The sequence below is a fragment of the Glycine max genome, chromosome 7 (assembly GCF_000004515.6).
Source record: "Glycine max cultivar Williams 82 chromosome 7, Glycine_max_v4.0, whole genome shotgun sequence".
NCBI classification, from domain to species: domain Eukaryota; kingdom Viridiplantae; phylum Streptophyta; class Magnoliopsida; order Fabales; family Fabaceae; genus Glycine; species Glycine max.
The window spans coordinates 8,254,701-8,279,725 of NC_038243.2; the positions used below are offsets into that span (position 1 = coordinate 8,254,701).

At 31.5% G+C, this 25,025-nt stretch overlaps 1 protein-coding gene across 1 annotated transcript; it reads left to right on the top strand.

Moving 5' to 3' along the window:
• Positions 1-15,182: 15,182 nt before the first annotated feature.
• LOC100798918 (cytochrome P450 CYP736A12) lies at positions 15,183-24,530 on the top strand. Its single transcript, XM_003528893.5, has 5 exons — positions 15,183-15,557; positions 16,899-17,628; positions 18,572-19,401; positions 21,844-22,435; positions 23,317-24,530. Exons 2-5 carry the CDS (start codon positions 16,945-16,947, stop codon positions 24,154-24,156), a joined length of 2,946 nt encoding a protein of 981 aa, XP_003528941.2. The 5' UTR covers positions 15,183-15,557; positions 16,899-16,944; the 3' UTR covers positions 24,157-24,530.
• The last annotated feature ends 495 nt before the right edge of the window (positions 24,531-25,025 follow it).

Sequence of the window (25,025 nt, forward strand, 5' to 3'; positions counted from 1 at the left end):
TATATATATATATATATATATATATATATATATATATATATATATATATATATATATATATATATATATATATATATATATATTTTGGAATAAACCATCAATTTGATCTTTCAAGTATTACCATCTCTCTTTTAAATAATCCTTTAATCATGCTAAACTATATAAAATTAGTTCTTGAATTTTCTTGAAATACATGACCTTGGGTCTTTTTATCTTTTACTTTCTCCATGTGTTTGTTTATTTTATTTTTTTTGCCTTCTCTCTATTTTTAACTGATCTTGGATCTAAATTATGTTCCAATCGTTTTAAGATAAATTGTGTTTATGTAAATTCATTTTCTCATCGTCTGAAAAATTTCTGTAATAGAGGTTCTTACTCACAAAAAGTTATCTTTACATAAAAAAAAAAGACCTTGTTGAGTTGAAAAAAATTTCAATAATTAAGTTAAACACTACTAGAAAATTTGGATTTTAAGTCGGTTCTTATGCCCATGTCACGACGGTTTTTAACCGTCGTTAATGCCAACGTCGTAAAATGTATGAGCTATTTTACGACGGTTATGGAAACCGTTGTTGTAAGGTTTTAATACTATGACGGTTATCTATAACCGTCTTAGTATGCGTCAAATATTACAATGTTTCTTCTATAACCGTCTTAAAGTGAACAGATAATTTTGGATTATAAAGACGGTTACAATAACCGTCTTAGTAGGTGACAATCAAAATTTACATTTTAAGACGGTTTTGAGGACCGTCTTTGTATGTTATCCCAATTTACGATGGTCTTTGTGACCGTCTTAGATGACATGTCAAGACTGCATACGAAGACGTTTTATAGGACCGTCTTTGTATGTTATCCCAATTTACGAAGAGACAGAGCCCAGACGAAGAGACGTGACGACGAGCAAGAGTGAGACTAAGGACTTGAAGTGCCGCCATGGAGAGTGAGACTGAGGAGCCGTTGGGCTACCGTGGAGAGTGAGAGTGAGACCAAGAAGAAGGGGAGGCAGATTCAATAAAAGGAAAAAGGTTAACATCGGTTTTTTCAAAAACCGATATGAAAATGAGTTTGTTAACATCGGTTTTTTCAAAAATCAATATTAACAAACTCATGTTATTTACAAATATGTCATCGCATTTTTGTTAACATCGGTTTTATCAAAACCCGATGTTAACGTAGCGATGTTAAAACCATTCTTTCTAGTAGTGATTGTTTACCTTAGAAATATGAGCATGATCCTAATTATTAAGCTCGACAAACTCCCTAAACCAAGTGACTAATTAATTAATTTTCCCACAAGGTAGCATGTTATTTTGATTTGATTAATGAGTGATTATCAAAACGTGAAAGTTCAATTCCTAAACATCTAATTAAGGATGGATCCTCTATGGCTACATGTACTTGCAAACTACACAAAGTCAAATTAACTATTTCCTAACGATGTTCTTTAATAATGAATTGACACGCCAATCTAAAAATAACATATTGGCTAAAACTATTAATTTTAGCAAAAAAAATCACAGTCAAGACCTAATCTTAATTAAATCCATTAGCCTAACTAGATTGGATGAAGCCTCCCTAAAAAATTACTTTCATTATGTAGCAAATCTGTCAAAATATAATCCCACTTTAACCCAAATAGTGGCAATCAAGTAGGACCTCCATAGCCTTAACGGTAAACAACACCCAGTCATAATCATCATTATCAATACTATTGGTCCTTTAATTGTGGAATGAAAAGACAATAACCACCCTACACAATACACAAAATTACCCCTTCCAAAGCAAACGTAAATGGACCATACAGTAACTTCACAAGCAGTCAAATTCCACAGTCAACGACAACACCAACACTCTTTATATGAAAAATAGATGAGTAAGTGGATTCTAACCTGTGTGTGCATTTTGCTAGTAAATGGGTTCCTTGCTTTTCTCATTGGTGCTTTCTTTGAAGTGCTGCAGCACCACAACATTTACAACATTTACTGGTTCATTTTGCACACTAGAGTCACAAGCTCCATCAACAATTTTCCAAATTCGAGCTGTTGAATCTCCAGACCTGAAATAGTTAATAATAAAAACATATTGGAAAATTCTTAACTTATTGGTCAAGAGAAAGAAAAAAAAGAAAAGAAAAAGGATAACACTAGCATCAGAAACTGTGCCACTTCACCATTTAGATGATTTTAATAAGAAATATTTACTGTAATGTAAATTTATGATAGATAACATTTTGTATTGTTCTTATAATAAGACATCTAATATCCCTTCAAGTATACATGGACAAATTACTAGCTTAACATTCTTGATGCCAATACAAACAAATTGTGACTTGGGTGGGTGAGTTCAAAACCATTCATTATAGCAATTTGATCTATCTGGATGTTAACAATATCAAAGACTTCACCACCACCCCAAAAAAGATAACTACTAAATTAAGAAGTTGAGGGTACTAACCTGTCCCTAAAGTAGCCGATTGGGTTCAAGAAATATATACTTGTTTCATGAAGTCCATCTATAGGCCATAGGGTATTTCAATCCGAATAGATAGTAGCTAACGCTTCCAATGATTTCAATATATGAAAAGAATATACAGCAAATTAAATTAAAATAAAGGGAAATATTAATATTAGTTATCGCGGTTTCGTGAATAACATAGATTTTGGTGTTGGTTTAAACACAGGATAATATATACTAATAAACAGGCTCTTGAAACAGAAGCTATTTATAATTATATAATTATATAATTATATTGATATATAATCAAGTTTTGGTATGGATGAATGATGAATTATAATTATAAAAGGCCTCCAAATTAGAACGTGGCAAAACAAAACTACTTTATAATATTAATATTTGTTAATTAATTAATCACTTGAAGCCACCTAAGATGAATATAAAGTAAAATCCTAAGCTTGATTTTAACACCGTCCAGGTTCAATCAATTCCTTATATACCAATAATCCTTAGTCTCTAAGGATATAATTCCACATATTGATTTTAACACCGTTCAGCGTGATTTTGGTGGTACATAATTTGAAGCAAGGTCAAGGAAACAAAATCCAAGACATCAATCTTAACCCTATTGTAATAACAATTGCATACAACTATAGTGGTATATCAGTAATGGGAAAGCAAACTGTATATTTCATCTAATTAATTGTTTGATTTTATTTATAATTTTTTTTTCAAATAGAGTCCTATCTACAATTCAAGTTAGACTGATGGGTCAAGCTACTAATAAAAGATACTACCAGGTGATGTCATTAAAACAAGTTGGATCTCCGTCCAAAGGGTAAAACTCCAAGCCTGCATTCATGACAAAATCTTCAAAGTTTTTATGAGTAGCTAGCCTAACCCTGTGGCCATCTTCCTGCAAAAGACACCAGCCTCAATTAGGTTGCATTACATAGGAAGAACATCAATTGGACACTGAAGTCCCTTTGAAGATAAATGGAACCTGGTAAGGTAGTAAGAACATCACGAACACAAAGCATTCTCCAAATAAAATAATTTTATATTATGTGTAGCATCCTCCAACACAAAAATGAGAATTATCAATCATTGGTTCCATAATATTATATAGTAGGCTAATTTAATTTGGCCGTGTATTTCGTCCTTGCTGAAATTCCAGAGGAGTTTATCATCATCATATGAATTGGCTATTATAAATTAGTTTCACTCACAAAACTAAGTTCTCACTCACAAATATTCCTAACCAAGGATTTATTTTAATTTTTTTTTATCAAAATTAGTTTCACTCACCATTTAGTTTTATATGTTTCAATATAAATTTTTTACAACATATAAAAATTATTATGAAACTTAATTTACACTTGCAATCTAATTACATTAATAGCCTAAAATTATTTCTACTAAAATTTAAAATAAAGGGAAATCGTCTGAAAGAGTTGTAGCCTTGTAGGAAAATTAAGAAAATAATTTGAAACGTCACCTACTATGTTTCTGAAAACAGAAATAGAACACTGCAGCAACGGCTCCACTCCCAGTCATCACCACCGGCCACACAATCCCCAACCACTTCGTCCATTCACCATCCACTCTCTCCTTTCTCTTTCATTTCCACAACTCTAACTTTCTCTACATCTTCAATTCTCTGTCTCATCTCTTCAATCTCTCTCTCTTTCTCCCCAACCTTCTCTCTCGTCTCTTCCTCCGCCCTAACCATGATAATAAGCTTTTGGATACAAGATTAAAAATATTTTTGAGAGCTTTTCTATTAGAAAAAGTTCTATATTTTCTGTTAAAAAAATTCTCAAAAACACCTTATATTCAAAGAGGCCTAACATGTGATTAAACTACTTACCCACTTGTGAACTTACCGCGCAGTTTGGAATGGGAAGCGCGTTGGAAACGCTATGTGGACAAGCTTACGGAGCGGGGCAAGTGCACATGTTGGGAGTGTACATGCAGCGCTCGTGGGTGATTGTGAACGCCACCGCGATCCTGCTGTCGCTCCTCTACATCTTCGCGGGGCCTATGCTTAGAGCTATAAGGCAGGACAGAGGCGATTTCGCCACCGGGGGGGGGGGGGGGGGGGAGTTCGCGGTGTGGATGATCCCGCAGCTGTTCGCGTACGCGGTGAACTACCCGGCGCAAAAGTTCCTGCAGGCGCAGAGCAGGATCATGGTGATGGCGTGGATCGCGGCGGCGGCACTGGTGCTGCACACTTTGTTCAGCTGGTTGCTCATTCTGGAGTTCTGGTGGGGTCTCGTCAGCGCCGTCGTGGTGCTGAACGCGTCGTGGTGGTTCATCGACATTGGACAGCTGCACACTTTTTCTTCAATCTTATAGAAGACGACACAAGTTCGCCATCAGAGCTTGAAGATGAGAGGGCAAAGAGTGTTTCTTCTCTCTCCCGCGCTCACTATGACGGCAATGAAGAGTCAGGATAGAAGAAAAAGTAAGATATAGGGTTTTCAAAGCTAACCAGTTATAACGTGCCACGTCAGCATAGAAATTGGAAAATTCCATCCTTTCAAAGACGGTTTTTTAAAACCGCTCTCGTAAAGTATTTTTGAAGCCGGTTTTAAGGTACCCGTCTTTAAAAAGTTATAACTATTTACGAAAATGCCACCGTTAAATCCACTACATCGGTTTTCGTATAACCGACGTAAAAATATTGTCGTAAAAGTCCTCTTTTTTAGTAGTGAAATCACAATTTAATATTTCTTCTTATTGTAATATTTATCTTTACAAACAGAGAAGGTGATGGTATAAGGGGTTGCGGAAAATTATGTAGTTGAAATTCATATATACTTGAGTATCAAAGAAGCCTGCCCAAGGTAATCTGCCATATTGAACATTCAGTCAAATGCAAAGCCTCACTAATAAGCCCCTTTAGGTCAAATCTTACGTCCTTACTTTTAATTATTATTTTTAAAAAATCTATGTTTATTTCTGAATGAAGGGGTCTATATAAATTTAAGACATTTATAACATATTAAAATCCTAATTTTAATTTTATATAATTGTAGAAAAAAATATTACGTAAATAATAGAAAAGTATTGTTATAAATATTTGAGTAACCACTTTTAATTATTATTTTTAAAAAATCTTTGCAAGTCCATATTTTTTAAGTATTATGTAATTTTCAAAAAAATTAAAATACATAATAAAATTTATTTGATTGTTTTTTAATTTATTTATGTTTCAATCTCTTTATTTAAGTCTACTTTTACTATTCTTTTTAGAATGTCTAAATTTAAAATTTATAAAATAGTATAGTAAGCCACAAGGAGACAAAGAGAGGTCACTACACGAATAATAATAATCCAACTTTTAATTTTGTATGATTGTTCAAAAATATTATGTAAATAGTAATAGAAAAAATTGAGTAGTCATTTTATTTAATATTTTTGAAAATTTTATGCAAGTCCATATTTTTTTAAGTATTATATAATTTTAAACAAATAAAAACCATAAAAAATATTTTATTATGAGCAGCATAACTTTATAATAACACCTCAATAAAAAAAAATTCTTTCAATTATTTTAATTCATTAACTAATGCTTTGAGGATGATTATCATTTGTATTATATATATATATATATATATATATATATATATATATATATATATATATATATATATATATATATATATAATCTGGAACATATTTTTTCTTCAAAAAAGGTGATTTTTCTAAACGGATCAACTCATTTAACTTATCAATCTGTTGTGGGTAAGGTCGGGCTAATTTTTTTATGAATTGGATTAAGTTGATTTCTCTTTTGAGTAGTTTGTGATAAACTAAGTTGACTCATTTGACAATTTAATTTTTTAATCACTACTATTATGTTATCATTATCCGTTATGTGACAATTAAAGTTATTGTATAATTCATTCTATTTTACTTAAAGTCTCCATATGGTGGTTCTAAATTCTAATTTTAGTTTTTAGTTTTTCTAAATATCTTTCTTTTGGTTTTTAGACCAGAAGACCGAAGCGATCGATTTCTAGATTCTAATCTGCAAACTATCTTCCACCTTAGCATTTATTCTACTCTACCCTTTTTCCATTCAAATTTGTTCGTATTCAACTTATTCCCTTCCCTTAAATCTCGTCAAAATCAACGCAATAGTCAGCCTTCAAATTTGACGTTGCCTAAATAAACAATTAATGTGATTGTACAAAATAATTTAGGAGCAAACAATGAATGCACACGTCCACATCTATTACATTCCAACACAAAAAAATAATAATTTCGGAGCAAACAATGAATGCACACGTCCACCTAAGAATAGTTTTAATTTTTTTATTAGTCAAAAAAATTTGTTTAACTCTTTATTAAACAAGATTATTTAAGTAATTTTTAACTTTTTCTACACATTATTTAAAATTATGTTTTTTAAAACATTAGTTTCTGATTTTTTATATTTATATTTTTTTGTCTTTCAACATTAGTTTTTTTTTTAATCTTTTTTATTTAAGATAAAAAAAATTATATTTATTTATATAATTTTATATTTTTCAACTACTTCAACAGATAATTTTATCAAATATTCGTGATTCAATAAAATAATTTTTTGGCTTTGAGTAACTTTCATTTTTCAATTAACTTTTCATTTAATTTTATCAAACATATCTTAATATAGGATAATTCTAACACCTAAACCAATTATATTTATTTAATTAATTTGAAACATTATGTGCAATTTGAGTTTTTATTCTATCCTCGAAATCTTTTTTAACCTTATACAAAACTTATTTAAAGAATTTCATAGAGTTCTTGCGACTAATCACTAATAATAATATTTTATTATTTTAATTTTATAAAATACAGACTAATAATAATATTTTATTATTTTAATTTTATAAAATACAGACACATAATAGTATTATTATTAACTAATAATAAAAATAATCTATCAGTCAATAGGTTAGGTTCACGAGCCAAGGATGGATTCATGAGTCGTATCTATAAATTTGATTAGGTTGGGTTGAGTTTTCAAACTCAACCCAAAATATTATGTATTAATTTGGGTCAAATTAGATTTATGAGTCACTCGTATTTATAAATATCCTTAATTTTAGTTACTTTTCCCGAATTGAACTACTCAACAAAAAAAAATATGGGAATAAAACTACACTAGCTACATGTAAAGTTTAATTTCAAAAGATCAAATGATCAATTTAATCTTTTATCTTTTTATTTATTCACTTTGATTCTTTATTTTTTTAAAATTTTATTTTAGTCTTTTATCTTTTTAATTTGATTCAAAATGGTCCAATGTTCGTATAAAGTTGACACCGTTAATGAAATAAAAATATATTAATAACTAAAAATGATCACAAAATGTATTGGGTAAATAGTTATTCTTGTCCCTAAATGTGTAATTTACTGACAAATGAATTCTTGAAAGATGAAAATATAAAATTTAGTCTCTGAAAATGTAAAAAGTATGACAAATATATTCGACCGTCACCATTAATAAAATAGCCTATGTAACACAGAGGGACAAATTTGTTATTGAAATGAACGTGGTCATCTCTATTCGCTAATATAGGGACATATTTGTCATATAATATTTTTTTGATGTTTTGTCTTCCCACTCTCTTGGAATAAGAATGGGTAAATAGTCACTTTTGTCCCTGAATATGTAATTTGTTAACAAATGCGTCCCGGAAAGATGAAAATACAAAATTTAGTCTCCGAAAGTGTAAAAAGTGCTATAAATATATCCAGTCATTAACATTTGTGTGTCATTGTTAATAAAATAACCAAGATTCGAAAAAGTGAAATATGAAATATATTTATCTTTGGCTTAATTGCAAAAATAGTTCCCCTATTTTTCTCAACTTACTAAATTGGTCTCTTTATATTTTAATTTACTATCAAAGTTCCTTTTTTTTTTTCAAATTGAATATTTGTGTCCTCAGAGCAAAAATTGGACCTTGACCGTTAAGGGAAAACGTTGACTGTGAAAGCAATGCCTTCCAAGGTTATTTTGATGATGCCAAAGAAAAGAGTTAAGCAAATTCCAAAGATTAAAGAATCTAGTTTCAAGAATCAAGATTCAAAAGTAATCAAGATCAAGATTCAAGAATCAAGAGAAGACTCAATCAAGATAAGTACTAAAAAAGTTTTCCAAAATATTGAGTAGCACAATAAGTTTTCACAAAATCATTACCAAAGAGTTTTTACTCTCTGGTAATCGATTACCAAAAGGTAGTAATCGATTACCAGTGTTTTAAAACGTTAGATTTCAAATTTCAACAGTTTTAAATCATTTTAAACTTATGTAATCGATTACACAATACTTGTAATCGATTACCAGAGCTTCTAAACATTTTGATTTTCAAAATTTAAACTGAGGAGTCGCATCTGTTGATGTGTAATCGATTACACTTTAATGGTAATCAATTACTAGTGACTGATTTCGAAAAATAAATTTCCAAAAGTCACAATTCTTCAAGTGACTTGTTTTTGAAGATTTTTTCAAAAGTCGCAACTTTTTAAGTAACTAGTTTTCAAAAGAGTCACAATTTTTTAAAGTAACTAGTTTTAAAGAAATTGCCAAGAGTCACAAACTTTAACTTGAGTCATCAAGAGATTATAAATATGTGACCATGACATGAATTTTAAGAAGAACAACATCATCTCTTTCAATCAATATTTCAATATCTTCTTTCATCTCTTTCAACACTTTCAACTCAACTTTTAAATTCATTTCTCTTCATCTTTCTAAAATGTTTTTGTTCAATACTTTCTCTTCCAAGAAAAGTTCTTTGATAAAAAACTTGTGTTATTCATCTTTTTCATTCTTTTCTCCCTTTGCCAAAAGAACAGAAGGACTAACCGCCTGAATTCTTTTGTGTCTCTCTTCTCCCTTACAAAAGATTCAAAGGATTAACCGCCTGAGAATTCTTTTAATTCTTTCCTTCCCCTTAAGCAAAAGATTTCAAAGGACTAACCGCCTGAGATATCTTTTGTTTCCTCTTACAAAGATTCAAAGGACTAACCGCCTGAGAATTCTTTATCCCAACACATTGGAGTGTATATCCTTTGTGATACAAGTAGAGGGTACATCTACTTGGAGGTTGTTATACTGAGAACAAGAGAGGGTACATCTCTTGTGGATCAGTTCAAGTGGAGGGTACATCCACTTGGTTATTCAAAGAGAACAAGGGAGGGTACATTCCTTGTGAATCTTTGGTTTGTAAAAGATTTTACAAGGTTGAAAGAAATCTCAAGAACCGCAGGTTGCTTGGGGACTAGATGTAGGCACGGTTTGTGGCCGAACCAGTATAAATCTTGTGTTTGTTTTCTTCTTCCCTACACTCTTTAACTTTCGTTGTGTACTTTTAATTATTGCTTTTACTTTTGGTTAATTTTCTATTTCTGTTCTTTACTTTGTTAACTTAGTAGTAAAAGCCTAATTGAATCTAGTAACATTAAGAAGGATAGATTTTTAATTAGTGAAGACACATTAATAATTAATTCAACCCCCCTCTTAATTTTTCCGAGGCCACTTGATCCAACATTGAAAACCATGTGTCATTATCTAATTAATGACACGTGACAATCAATGACCAATTACATAATGACGCATGATAGTCAACGTTTTTTTGTTAACAGTCAAAATTCCAATTTTAGCCATGGGGACTCAAATAGCCAATTTGGGGAGAAAAAAAAAGAGGGGACTCTAACAATGAATTAAAATGTAAGGAGACCGATTTAGTGAATAGGGATAAATAAAGGGGGACTATTTTTGCAATTAAGCCTTTATCTTTTATTTATAGTAGATTGTCACTAATTATTATAATTTGGACAAATTATGGTTGATAATAAATATTATCATTATTATTATATTTATTTTAAATTATGTTTACCAGTTGATAACTGCGAAATTTGAGTTAATTTGATAGTCAATTTTGTTTAAGAATGAATGCAATTTCTTTACTCTATTGTTGTTTTTAATGAACTAATAAAGAAATTAATATCTTTGCAGTTTTTTTATTAGCAGAAGTTAAAAGAAGAAGATTTCAAGTGCTTTGGAGAAAAATTGGAAGAAAAAACCTTGAAGAAAAATTGGAAGAATTGGATAGTCCGCTTAGCGCGCAATCCAGGCTTAGCGCGCACCCTCACTAAACGGGAAAGCTCAGACTTAGTGCGAAGAAGGCTCACAAGGAAGTCCAAAAACACGTTTAGCGCGAAAGTCTGCGCTCAGCACGAGGTCTCATGAAAATTAAGTTACCTTAGGCCTATAAAAGGAGTAAGAAGTTGAAGGGGAAGACATAACCTACACACCGAGATACCAATCCATACAAACCACCCCGGAGACTCAAAACTCTTTAATGAATACATCATAAGTCTGAGTATCTCTAATAGGAGAATCTTCTTTCTATGTTCATTATCCCCTTCTCCTCTTCTATCCATCCTTCTTCTTCTATCCACATTAGCCCTTAAATTGTAAAGTCTCTCATGGCTATGAGAGGCTAAACTCCCTTAATTAGGATCTAGCAAGCCTAAAAATCCAAAAGATGTATTGTATGCTTCATATCTATCAATGCAAACATGTGTTTTCTTTCTTATTATCCTTTCTTATTTTAATTTCATGTATCATTCATCTTTGCATCATCTTTAGGGGTTAGGAAATCGAAAGAGGGTAATACCTAGTAGAAATACAAGGAAGGTCTTATATGCATCAATTTTAGGGATTAGTCGCTCGAAAGAGGGTAATTTCTAATAGAACTCAAAGGAAATAATATCTTAATAAAATCATTACTAGACATAGAGTGATTGCATTATACTCATGCATCAAAGCAAACATCTAGAATTAGAACTTAATGCATTTTATCTATTGAGTATTTGCAAAGACATTCGAGAGATAGATAGGTAAGATAGACTAGTCATCGTGAGACATCATGGGCAAGTATTCTAATAGATGTGGGTAGGAAAAATACACCAAATTGATAGAGAAAAAAAAATCTAAAACAATACATCTTAGGCAAATAAGGCATGTTAGGTCCCAACATATTTGCATTTTGAATTTTTTTATCATCATCTTTATCTTTTATTTTTCTTATCTTCTATTTTTAAATTTCTTATATGTTTTATCTTCTATTTTTTATCTTTATAATCTTTTAATTTAAATCTTTTATCTTTATTTATCTTCTATTTTTAATTTCTTATCTCTTGCTTGTAAATTGGATTTGCATCAATCTAAGTATAAACAAAGTCCCTATAGACTCGACACTCGGACTTCTGAGTACTTTACTACTTGAGACAAATTGGTTCACTTGCCAATGAATTAAAACCAATATATTTTTAAGTGATTATTGTAATGTTATGTTTGTAACGATAAAAAATGACGAAAATTTTGGGTCAAACAAATTAGTCCAATAAAAACATACTCATATTTGAGTTCAATAAAAAATTACAGACATTTTCGCTCGATAATAATAACTTATTGATATTTTGATCCAATGAAATATATTGACATTTAGGTAAAAAAAACAATTATTGACATTTTCCTCCAATAAAAAATAATGACATTTTTGTCCGATAAAAAATTACTAACATTTATGTCCAAAAATTGTATCTTACTAACATTTTCATCTAATCTAGTCAGCATGACCACGTTAACAATCATTTCAGTGATAAATTCATCACTTTGTGTCACGTAAGTTATTTTATTAACGATGATAGACAAAAGTTAATAGTCAACTATATTTGTCGTAATTTTTACACTTTCAATGACTAAATTGTATATTTTCATGTTTTAGAAATGTATTTATTAGTGAATTAAAAATTCATAAACTATTTACCCAAATGTATTTATCAGAACATCCCAATTGCACGCCATGCACTCACCAACTGAATAAAACCCTAAACCTAACCCCCAAATCCAAACTTGAAAAAAATCCAAACACTTTATCCTAAAGGATGCAGAAGAGAAACAAAACACAAGAAAATAGAATTCCAAAAAATGAGGGTTCTCTTTTTTTTTTTGTTGGGGCACACACTCTTTTCGCACACGTCACCCATAAGACTGTTGTCGTCACACTCTGCCTCGCTTGCGACTGCGAGTCCACTCCACCAACCCCCCTTGTCATGCCTTGTCGTGCCAAATCCATTGATAACGCATCGTGTGCTTCAATATTAAGGCTGTGAATTTAGATGGGAGAATGACAGTTGTACATAAACTTGGGGAAGAGGGTGTGTTTTTAAAGTTTATAAATATTACGGGCACGATTAAAAATTGCCATAATCTTAATTATGTTAAGGCTAAATTGCAAATTTGGTCCTTCTATTTGTCTCAAAATTTAATTTTGGTTCCTTAAAATTTAATTTACAAATTTACTTCCTCAATTTTTTGTAATCCTGTTATTTTTGTCCTCAATCCTAAAATTGGACGTTGACTTCTACTTGTCAATGTTGATCGTCACGTGTTGCGTTTTTATTGGACGTTAATTTTGTGCACTTAATTAATGTCAACCTTCAATAAAATTGCAACACGTGACCGTCAATATCTAATAAAAGTGCGACATCTGGCGGTCAAGGTAAGCAATTAATAGTCAACGTCTAATTTCGGGTTTGAGGACTGAAATAACGTGATTGCAAAAAAATGGAGGACTAAATTCGTGAATTAAATTATAGGGATACCAAAATCGAATTCTGAGACAAATAGAAAAACTAAATTTATAATTTAACCTTATATCAACATGTCAATTTTACCTTGGTGGACATCATTTTAAATCAATTTAAACAAACAAATGGTTAAAATAAAGTTTTTAAAAGATAAATAACTAAAATAAACAAAAAATAAAATAAATGAATAAATTGATTATTTGGCTATTCCGAAAATCATGGATAGATAGGTGCGATAGTGTGTCTTTCCACTAATTATTATAGTCATTTTAATATTTTTCATAACTTTAGTTTTATAAATAATGACAATGAATAAATCATGTTGGGATGAAAATATTTATTTTATGTGTGCTCACAGTTCTCAATAAAAATTGATCATTGTTTTTTGAAAAAATAACTTCATATTATTATCATGGTTAAAAAGAAAAAAATAAAAAATAATGACAAAGTATGTATTTAATAAGAGTAAATAAGAAAATAACTTATCATTTAATTATAAACCATCATATGATAAATTCCTTAATTTAACAATAATTTTTAATGGATTGAAATATTATTTTTTTAAGAAATACTAGAAATATATTCACTCACATCCTGTCTCTTACCATTAAAATTGATTAAAAATCATCCACATTTGTAAGTCCTACATCTTATTTTATTATTCTTTATTAAATTTTTAGTTTTCAATAATTTATCATAAAATAAAGTGTGTTACAAAGAAAATATATCAGAGAATCTGTTTTTAATATTTCTCTATTTTTTATACTAATAATATAGAAATTAAACTCATTTAATAAAACGTATACCTTATATTACCTCTATCTTTTCCTAAAAGACTCTTTTAGTTAATCCACTTTCCGAAAGCTGATTAATTTATCTAATAACATTAAATTTATGAACATTTTATATTATTTTTTAAAATTTTATCCTTAAAATTATTGAAACTAACCATTTTACTATTTTCTCTTAATTATTTTTCACCTAACTAGTAATATAGATTAGTAATCTAAAGAAAATGAAGTAGACTGTAATGTAATTAAGAATATTTTAATAAAAAATAATTAATACCAAAAACAACTTAAAAATAAGAGAGAATGAGCATTTTAGTCCCTAAATGTGTAAATTGGTGATAATTTATTTCATAGAAAACAAAAATTCTAATTTAATTTTTAAATATATAAAAAGTGCAATAATTATATTTTTTTATACAACTTAATAACAATTTTATTCTTGCACTTTAAAACTAATATCAAATGAGTAGTGATACATAAACAATTTTATTCTTGAACTTTACAACTAATATCAAACGTTGTAGGTGGTGGTGCAGAGGCCGGGCTTCAATGCATACACAACGTCGAAGGCCACGATGAGAGGGGGAGGCTCTTCCAAAAGTTCATTTGGGTTTGAATCTAGAAGCATATCTGAAATGTCTACTGTGCATTATTTTGATCTGAGTTTGAATCTTGAAAGTTTTGAGTGAATTCTTTTATGTTGTTGGTTTGAAGAAGATAAATAGGATCGAAATAAAGATACTGATAATTTTTAATCATTTTTATTTTACAATTTTTTAAATTAAAAAAAAATTAATAATATGAAGAGGTTTATGTGGTTAGTAACTGATGTAACTTGATAATAAATACTAAGATGAAACGCAAATATTTTCTGATAGCAGGAGAAAAAAATTAATACTAGATAATTTTTTGAAAATGAATTATATTTCAAATATGAAAAACTTAATTAAATATTCATAATTTTATACATTTTATCAATATCTTTTTTTTTCATCCTGTCATATCTATATTTCTCCTTTTTACTCTTTCTAGATGTTGTATGATATATGAGTGTGCACCAAATATTTTTTTTATATCAAATTGATGTTTGAAAAATACAATTAATTCTTAAATATTATAACTTAATAATAAAATACACAAACTTAATAGCGAAACAAATTATTACACTTTTCATAGGGACTAAAACAAATTTGTAGTTTTTTCATAAATAAAATTGTTAGCAATTTATACATTCATCCACAAAATGATCGTTTTCCCTAAAAATAATATTATCAAAAAGATAAATAAGTTCCATATAAGGACAGAAGGAGTATTTCAGCTGGCATGCCGTGCACTCTTGTCTATGTCTGAAATCTCCGATAAGGTTTAAGCAAATAATCTGAGATGACAAAGTCACATAAACTAAAATCCAAAGTCAACTCCAGTCAATAGCAACATCACCTTCTTTCATTACTAAAAATAAATAAATACCCACTTGTAATTCTGATTTCATCGATACATGTTATGTTACTCTCCTTTGTTTCATTCTCTAACTTATCTTTTGTTTAGTTTTGCTGATCTGTGTCGTGCAGTCTCTGGCGAGGTTACCAAAGACTCCGTGGTGCCCAACAACAACGTTTGATACATCAAGAGACACATAACATAACAGTAACTATCTCTCTCTCTCTGATTCTATCTACATGTTGTTATTTTCATCTTTTTGGGTAATGGGTTGTAAATGCAAAGTCAACCATTTACTGTTTTGGCTCAGAAGTTTGCTCTGTTATGTTAACTTCTGCAAGGCAATGGCTTTGGAATTTAACTAATTTCAACAATAATCAGAAAACTGTGTTATTTATCTGAATTCAGACGCGGCTTGCTTAACTGTTCCTAGTTTATGCTGTGTTTCGGAAACCGGATTTTCAGATGAACGAACAATCCTGCACTACCGATTGAATGGCTTAGATTTTGTTCACTTTTTAAGTATGAGAAATAAAAGCGAGGAAAATTCTATTTTACTCCATGAGTTTGTGAGCTATTGAGTATTTTAGTATCTGTAATTATGGAAATATCAAATAAATAGATTCCTAAAATTGAAATTTGTTTATCATGTTAGTTTTTTTAGACTGTCGTTCGTTTGTTTTGTTAGAAAATAATTTTAATTTTAAAACTATTTATTTTAATCATAAAATGTTTGTGGGGATCACTCGGACTTCAAGAGATATTGCTTTGACTTTTGATACACCATTAACATCTTGGCAGTGTTGATCATTAGGTCAAGCTAATAATCCTTTGTTTTTTTTTTGAGGGGGTGTTGGCCTGCTTGGATTGGGATATTTAACCAATAATCAGTAACCTCATTTTGACTCATCTTTCTTTAAAAAAAAAGTTGAGGTGGGTGGGTCAGTTTATCATTTTTTCTTTTTAAAGATCATCAATATTGGATTGATTAGTTTTTATTTACTTTAAATTTGTGAAAGTGGATTAACAAACTTTGGACTATTGTTTTATTTATTTTGACTTTGTAAACAATGTTCTGTTGTTTGGTTGATGATAACTTACTTTTAAATATTAGTAATATAGTATTTTATGATTTTTTTATTATGTCTGAATTTTATTAGAAATATCTTAGATATTATTTACATGTCTGTATTTTTGTTTTTATTTTTCTTTTTATTACTATTTTTTAGTGAGTTAGCCTGCAAACTTGTCAAGCAACCCACTTACCGTATTTTGTTTTTATTTTTGGTGACTTTACTCCCCATCACTAAATAAGGTGGGTTATTTTTGTTTAAATGTCATGGTTGTTTATCGGCTTATTTAGAGGGCATTTGAATGAGTTTTTATCAACTCCATTTGACTTAAAACATGTATTGAACTTCTGAGTCATCCAATTTTCGTCTAACAAGTCTGATTTATTGGTTGAATGAACACATGGATTTGTTTTTTATTTTAACATTCCTTGTCAGCATTCACTCCATATCATTCTCCATTTCTCTTTTGTACCAGGAATACTCAAAACATTCTCCATTTCTAATCAAGAAAACAATCAGAAATGTTACCTCAAACATTAGCCATCCCTGCATTACTCTTTGTGGTATTCATATTTATTCTATCTGCTGTTGTGTTGCAATCAAAACAAAATGAGAAATATCCACCTGGTCCCAAGACCCTGCCAATTATTGGCAACCTCCACATGCTAGGGAAACTACCACACCGCACCCTTCAATCCCTTGCAAAACAGTATGGACCTATAATGTCCTTAAAGCTAGGACAGGTCACAACCATTGTGATTTCCTCCCCTGAAACTGCTGAACTATTCCTCAAGACCCATGACACTACTTTTGCTAGCAGACCTAAGTCTATCTCATCCAAATACATTTCTTATGGTGGCAAGGGCTTAGTGTTTTCTGAGTATGGTCCCTACTGGCGCAACATGAGGAAACTTTGCACAGTACAACTTCTGATTGCATCCAAAGTTGAGATGTTTTCTCCTTTGAGGAGTCAGCAGTTGCAAGAATTGGTTAAGTGTCTCCGGAAAACAGCATCATCACGTGAGGTTGTGGATCTCAGCGATATGGTGGGGGATCTCATTGAGAATATCAACTTTCAAATGATATTTGGCTGCAGTAAGGACGATAGATTTGATGTAAAGAACCTTGCTCATGAAATAGTGAACTTGGCAGGAACTTTCAATGTTGCAGATTACATGCCTTGGCTACGCGTGTTTGATCTTCAGGTATGAAATTCAGCTAGATACAGTAAACACTTAGCATATCCCGTATCATATTACTTTTGATTCTGATCAAGTGGTCATGCTTCATAATTTGTTAACGATCATTCACCCTCATCTGAATTTTTGGTCTCAATATGGTCTCCTAAGCTTAAAGTTTCACTTTGGTTTGAAATGTCTCTATTAGATTATTTAACTACATTGATCATTCACCCTCATCATGACACCAGTTTACACTAATTTGGTCAACTTGGTGATACATGACAAACTATGAAAGATGTCACGTCAGATGTGTTGGAGAACCAGCTGATGGAGTCTTAAGACTATACAAGCAAACAACAGATGATACAGAGTAAAACAAAGAAGATTGGTAGAGAAAGATAACAGAAAGTATTATTGATTGTAAACTGTTTTTTGCACACACATTTACATTGCGGGGTGTATATTTATACGTACAAGGAAAAGTAAAACAGAAAACTAAAGAGCAAGTTGTTATAACCAACTAACAAATTAGTTAGTTAGTTGCTAATCATCCTTATTGGATTACAACGGTCAATGAATGTTTGTCATTTCAGCCAAAATTAACACAGTTAGTACAAGAAACGAAATAACTATTTTGGTCGAACATAGACATTATAAGGAACCAAAATGAAACCATTAACACTTAGAAGACCAAACTGAAATTAAAAATACAGAGACCAAACTTATATTTTAGCCATAATTTTAACTTATGATTCATTTTATCTCTTCATGATTGTTTTTATATTCTTCTCATCTAAGTGTTTCCTAACATCCAAACTATTAGACAATCATGCAGAATGAGTTCCACTACTGCTTTAATTTTAGGATGTGACTTTCCATTCATTATTCACTCTATTTTTCATTAATGATTGTACTTACCCTGAAATAATGAAATATTATGTGTGTTATTCAATCACTTGCACATTAGGGACTAGTAAGGCGATTAAAGAAAGTAAGTAAATCATTTGACGAAGTCTTGGAGCAGATTATCAAAGACCATGAACAATCTTCTGATAACAAACAGAAAAGCCAACGCCTGAAGGACTTTGTGGACATATTCCTAGCGCTTATGCATCAACCCCTGGATCCTCAGGACGAACATGGTCATGTCCTTGATAGAACAAATATGAAAGCTATTATGATGACTATGATTGTCGCAGCAATTGACACATCTGCTACAGCGATAGAATGGGCTATGTCAGAACTCCTAAAGCATCCAAGGGTGATGAAGAAACTTCAAGATGAGTTGGAAAGTGTAGTGGGGATGAATAGAAAGGTGGAGGAGAGTGATATGGAAAAATTGCCTTATTTGGACTTAGTGGTGAAGGAAACACTAAGATTGTACCCGGTTGCACCTTTGCTAGTACCTCGTGAGTGTAGAGAAGAAATTACTATTGATGGTTATTGCATAAAGGAAAGGTCAAGGATCATAGTAAATGCATGGGCAATAGGGAGAGATCCTAAGGTTTGGTCAGATAATGCTGAGGTGTTTTATCCTGAGAGATTTGCCAATAGCAATGTGGACATGAGGGGATATGACTTTAGACTTTTACCATTTGGTTCTGGTCGTAGAGGCTGCCCTGGGATTCATTTGGGTCTAACTACTGTTAAGATTGTTCTAGCTCAATTAGTGCACTGCTTCAATTGGGAACTTCCATTAGGCATGTCCCCAGATGACTTGGACATGACTGAGAAATTTGGCCTCACAATTCCAAGAAGTAATCACTTGCTAGCTGTGCCAACTTACCGGCTAGCTGGTGAAGTTGGAAAGGAATAAATTAAAATATATTAGGTTTGCTAAGATTTACTTATCATTAAATTAGGAAATGATACTTGTATTTTGTTTCTTAAAATAAGAATTGGTCCCTGCCTTATAGCTTCTTTGTAGCAATTGGATCAAACCCAGTGCACTGATTGCAATGGTGTCACTGGTACACAACAAAACTGTAATATTAAAAGGTTGACCAGTACTTCTACTTATTTTTCAACTCATTTCTATGCGTATCTTTCTCTTTGTCACGTTATATCAACTCTTACTTTCTTCTCTTCTAAGTATTTATTGATAAGTTTATTTAATTGACCCTAAGAGTATATTTAGCATATATTTCTATCGTTTCTTTTCTCTCTATTTTACTCCTAAGCTAAACAAAACATGAGCGCAGGCCAAGCCATCTCTTACATCGGCTCTGTTCAACAGATTGTGATTATTACGATATTCCTGCACCAGTCAGTATGCTCACTGGGTCAAATGACTGTGTATGAAAGGGTCATAACAGGCTTCCCAATGGTTCCATAAAAAAATAACAGATAAAAGACTTCACCTCACAACTACCGTATCTTCTTAGTATTGCTAAAATTCCCCGGTCAGTTCAAAAAGATTTGATTGCTTAACTAATAGCTGAAGCAAACAATTGCCAGTGGTGTGTTAAGAAATGTTTAGATGGTTTAAAGTTGTGTAACTTTCATGCTTAGCAGATTTAGCAATATGAAATAACATTCACTTATTGTGGTATGCTATACAGTATACACGATATTTGGATAATTGTTACTTACAATGCTTGAGTGCTTGGAGAGACAATTCCTTGTTTACCAATCATAATTTATTTATTCAATCTGCATGAAACCTCATAATTGTCTCTTGATATGAACTTGAAATTGCATTTTTATATAGTTTTGTAATTTATATTTGTGGCTTCCGCAGAAGAGAATAATACATCATTCAAATCTCAATCTTGATTACTGTGATGACTCTGCCTTTGGTACCCTATGCTTGAACCATTCAGTATTCTAACAGTCGAAATTGGAGAAGAAAATCAGCACTGCAACAAATTATGGTAAAGAAATTACAGGATAAACGAATTCACTCAGTTTGGAAATCATGGCATATAAAAAACAGACATTCTGAAAAATAATCTATCTCATGATAAATGTATAATAATTCGATCGTCACATTTGAATCCACAAAAAGAATTCAATCATGATGTCGTTCATAAGGTGGAAAACGAAGGGTGAGATTCAATTGACGTCACAAGATTTCCTAAGACACATAATTCGTTAATTCTTAGCATCAAAGATAAAGAAATTCTTAATTCTAATAAAACAAAAAACAACCAAGCATTCTTTTCATGTCCAACGATTGTCATTTTCTAACGATATGTTTTGATATCTTCATCTTCAGTGCTCTTTAATCAAATTCAAAGGAGCGACCAGGTCAACCCTAATTTATTTTACCAATGCTTACTTGGCTTTCATATAGATTCGAATCAAATCCACAGAGGATTTTTCTTCGATACCAACAAGATACGCGATCTGATTTCCCACGTAAAAAATCCACAAGCATCAAAATGTTCAATACAAACAATTAGAGTTATCTGAAGTACAATAGTCCCAAATCGCAACGTGAGACAAATCCCGCGCGTTTTTGAACCTCGATAAATATGCCACCAACACCAAGGATACAAACACCCAAGGTTGTAAGTCATGGTCGCTGTCACAGTTTTGTCACCTTCCATGGTTTCATAGGAAATTAGATATAATGCAGCAGACATAATTAAAATTTTGGTTTGCATTGCGATCATAAGTACCTAAAAAAATTTTATGTTGTAATAAATATTACGACGAATAATTTTTTTAAAACTTTTGTTAGTAAATAATTTGATAACATAAGCATCTAGTGAAAAGGGAAACATGCAAATAAATACTTTAGCGTTCAAGTGAGTGATAAGAAGAAGGTTTAGATGAGTACAATTTATAATGTATTTTAGACTATAACTTTTTTATACTAGGAAATAATAAATAACAGAAAAGGTAGGTAATTACGGACCTGACTTCTCTGTTGTCTCGTGTTGTCTCCTGAAAATCACATCGTTTTAAATTGAATCATAAAATTAAATATTAACACAAATTAAGTGAACAGTGAGACAACCCGAAAAAAGACAGAAAAAAAGTCAATTTGAGGTAGTCAGAATTATGTAACTATGTCCTGAGCCACGTGACCGGCCCAAAATAGCTCACCGACACCTTGCATGTAGTATTATATAAGGAGATGTAACTAGTATTATTCCAACCAACATACACTAGACTAAGATCACTTCAACACAAAATGTCTCCTCTAACACTAGTCATTCTCATGGTCCCCCTTGTCACATTGATCTACATCCTATGCACCACCACCGTGTCGCGGCAAAAACAACCACCGCTTCCTCCGGGACCGCCACGGTTACCGATCATCGGAAACCTCCACATGGTAGGAGGAGCAGGAACACTCCCACACCGTTCCCTCCAGTCCCTCTCCAAACGTTACGGTCCTATAATGTCTTTACAACTAGGAAACGTTCCAACCGTCGTCGTTTCGTCTCCGGAAGCCGCGGAATTGTTCCTCAAGACCCACGACACGGTGTTCGCGAACAGGCCCAAGTTCGAAACGGCCCAATACACGTACGGCGAAGAGAGCGTGGCGTTTGCGGAGTACGGCCCGTACTGGCGCAACGTGAGGAAGGTGTGCACCACGCACCTTCTGAGCGCGTCGAAAGTAGAGTCGTTTGATGGTTTGAGAAAGAGGGAGATTGGGGCGATGGTGGAGTCGCTAAAGGAAGCAGCAATGGCGCGTGAAGTGGTGGACGTTAGTGAGAGAGTGGGGGAAGTGTTGAGGGATATGGCATGCAAGATGGTGTTGGGACGCAACAAGGATGATAGGTTTGACTTGAAGGGTATTCTTGTGGAGACTATGAGTGTTTCGGGAGCTTTCAATTTGGCTGATTATGTGCCTTGGCTTCGACTCTTTGATCTTCAGGTTAGTACTAGTATGTGTGTGTTAATCAAGAAACAACTTCGATAATCAAAACTATAATCAACAATCTCAAAAGATAAATATATATATAGTAATTTTATTAAGACAAAAATGGTTAATTGAAAGCAATATAACAAAGATAAATTATACTATTGACTAGTATTTTAATTTATCATTTATACAAGATAAGTGTTTACTTTTTTATATAGTTAAAATTTATATAAAAAACTGTCAAAAAAATTATAATAAGTAATTTTTAATATATGAATTGTATAATGATTAAATTTTATAATTAATAATTTAAATTGTGATATAGAATAAGTTCTAACTATTGGTATTTTTTTAAAAAAAAAGACTATTGAAATTTATTTTAATGACAACGACGAAAGAGATAAAGATAAAAGGAAGATACTTTTAGATAGTTGAAAATAAATATTTTTAGAGTAATGTATGAAATGATGTTCTAATTGTGATATAAAAAAATATCGAGAATGTCTAGCTAAGAGAGCGACGAGACTAAGAGTTTCACTCTTTATTATGTGTTTGTTTCAACATCAAACAAAAGATGTGGATCAATATATAAGAAAAAAAACTAGAAATTGTATAGAGTAGTTCTTATCTTGACATGAAAGAGTGTTTTGATGAGAAACCAAACATGTTGTGCAAGTTGCACATTCTAATTTATACTAATACAAGAGTAAATTAAAAAGTTGGGTACAAGGATGTACATAAAATAAATGTAAAGAATATTTTTCAAAATTTACTTTAAATTCTTTTATCAATGAAATATGAAGCAAAAAAATACTTTTAATTTTTAATATATCCACTTTATAATATTATTTCAACAACTAATTATGCCTTGTATTTTGTTATTGGTGGCCTAGGGATTAACACGACGCTCAAAGAAAATCAGTAAATCACTTGACAAAATGCTAGATGAGATGATTGAGGAGCATCAACTTGCTCCTCCAGCACAAGGGCACCTTAAGGATTTCATTGACATATTACTTTCCTTAAAGGACCAACCAATACATCCCCACGATAAACATGCACCTATAATCGATAAAAGGAGCATCAAGGGCATTGTGTTTGATATGATAATCGGTGCATCCGAAACGTCTAGTAATGTGATTGAATGGGCCATTTCAGAACTTGTGCGGCATCCAAGAGTGATGGAAAATCTTCAAAACGAGCTAAAAGATGTAGTTGGAATAAACAAAATGGTGGACGAGAATGATTTAGCAAAATTAAGCTATTTAGATATGGTTGTGAAGGAGACCCTAAGGCTACACCCTGTTGTGCCCCTACTAGCCCCTCATGAATCCATGGAAGATATTGTGATTGAAGGTTACTACATCAAGAAGAAGTCACGAGTTATAATAAATGCATGGGCTATAGGGAGAGACCCTAAAGTGTGGTCTGAAAATGCTGAAGTGTTCTATCCAGAAAGATTTATGAATAGCAATATCGATTTTAAGGGACAAGACTTTCAACTTATACCATTTGGGTCTGGTCGTAGAAGCTGCCCAGGAATTGTAATGGGGTTGACCATAGTTAAGTTGGTTTTGACCCAATTGGTTCACTGCTTCAAGTGGGAGCTACCATGTGGCATTGGTCCTGATGAATTGGATATGAATGAGAAATCTGGGCTATCGATGCCAAGGGCAAGGCATTTGCTTGTGATACCAACTTATCGTCTACTACATGAAACGTTGGGGAATTAATTTATGTTGGAGGCTCTCTCGTATCAGGCCTTTTGACCAAAAGGAACAAAAAAAAATTTGGAATTTACCAAAATGAGAATAATTTTTGAATTAATTTTTAAATGGGAATAAGTCATATTAATGTTCATATCATACAAACACTTTTGGGTAAATTTCAAAAAAAAAAATCCCATTTTGGTCAAAAGGCCCTCATATCACAATTAAAGTTAGAAGGGAAAATGATAAAGAAATAGTATAAGTGTTAATTTGTATGATGATTTCAACTTATCACCTTAATTACTCTTCATAGTTTGTGGTTTGGAATTTCGTCGTTTTCCTTTGTAAGTTCACCAGTAGTTTTTTTCCAGTTAATTAAGGCATTATTTTTTTTTTATAATTTTTTGTTAGTTAGCAATAACTATGTCATGATCTTTAAACTAATCTTCATACAAAACTACGTTGATATCCGACGAAAAAAAACACACTAGCTAGTTATGGTCTTGTTATGCGTCCTTAGCTGACACTAGTTACTTTCTTTTTTTTTTACACCCTAGTTACTGTTTACTCATAACTAAATCATAGAATTTTTTTATTTTACACGTTTTTATGGTTTAAATTATTGTAACCAACCGAATGGAGTAGGGGTCTTATTCAATTTATTTTTTAATCTTAAGATTCTTTGAACTTGTTTATTTTTAAAAAAAAAATATGTATGAATCTTCTTAATTTGCACTACTATTCCATCTGACATAACGTCTCTATTCCAATGTAGCCTAATATCAATGTGTTTGTTTCTTTCATGCATAAGTGTTATTGTTGCATATGTGCGCAGCACTTTGATTGTCACAAAATACATTAATACTATTTGTTTGAGCAACTTCAAGTTCATT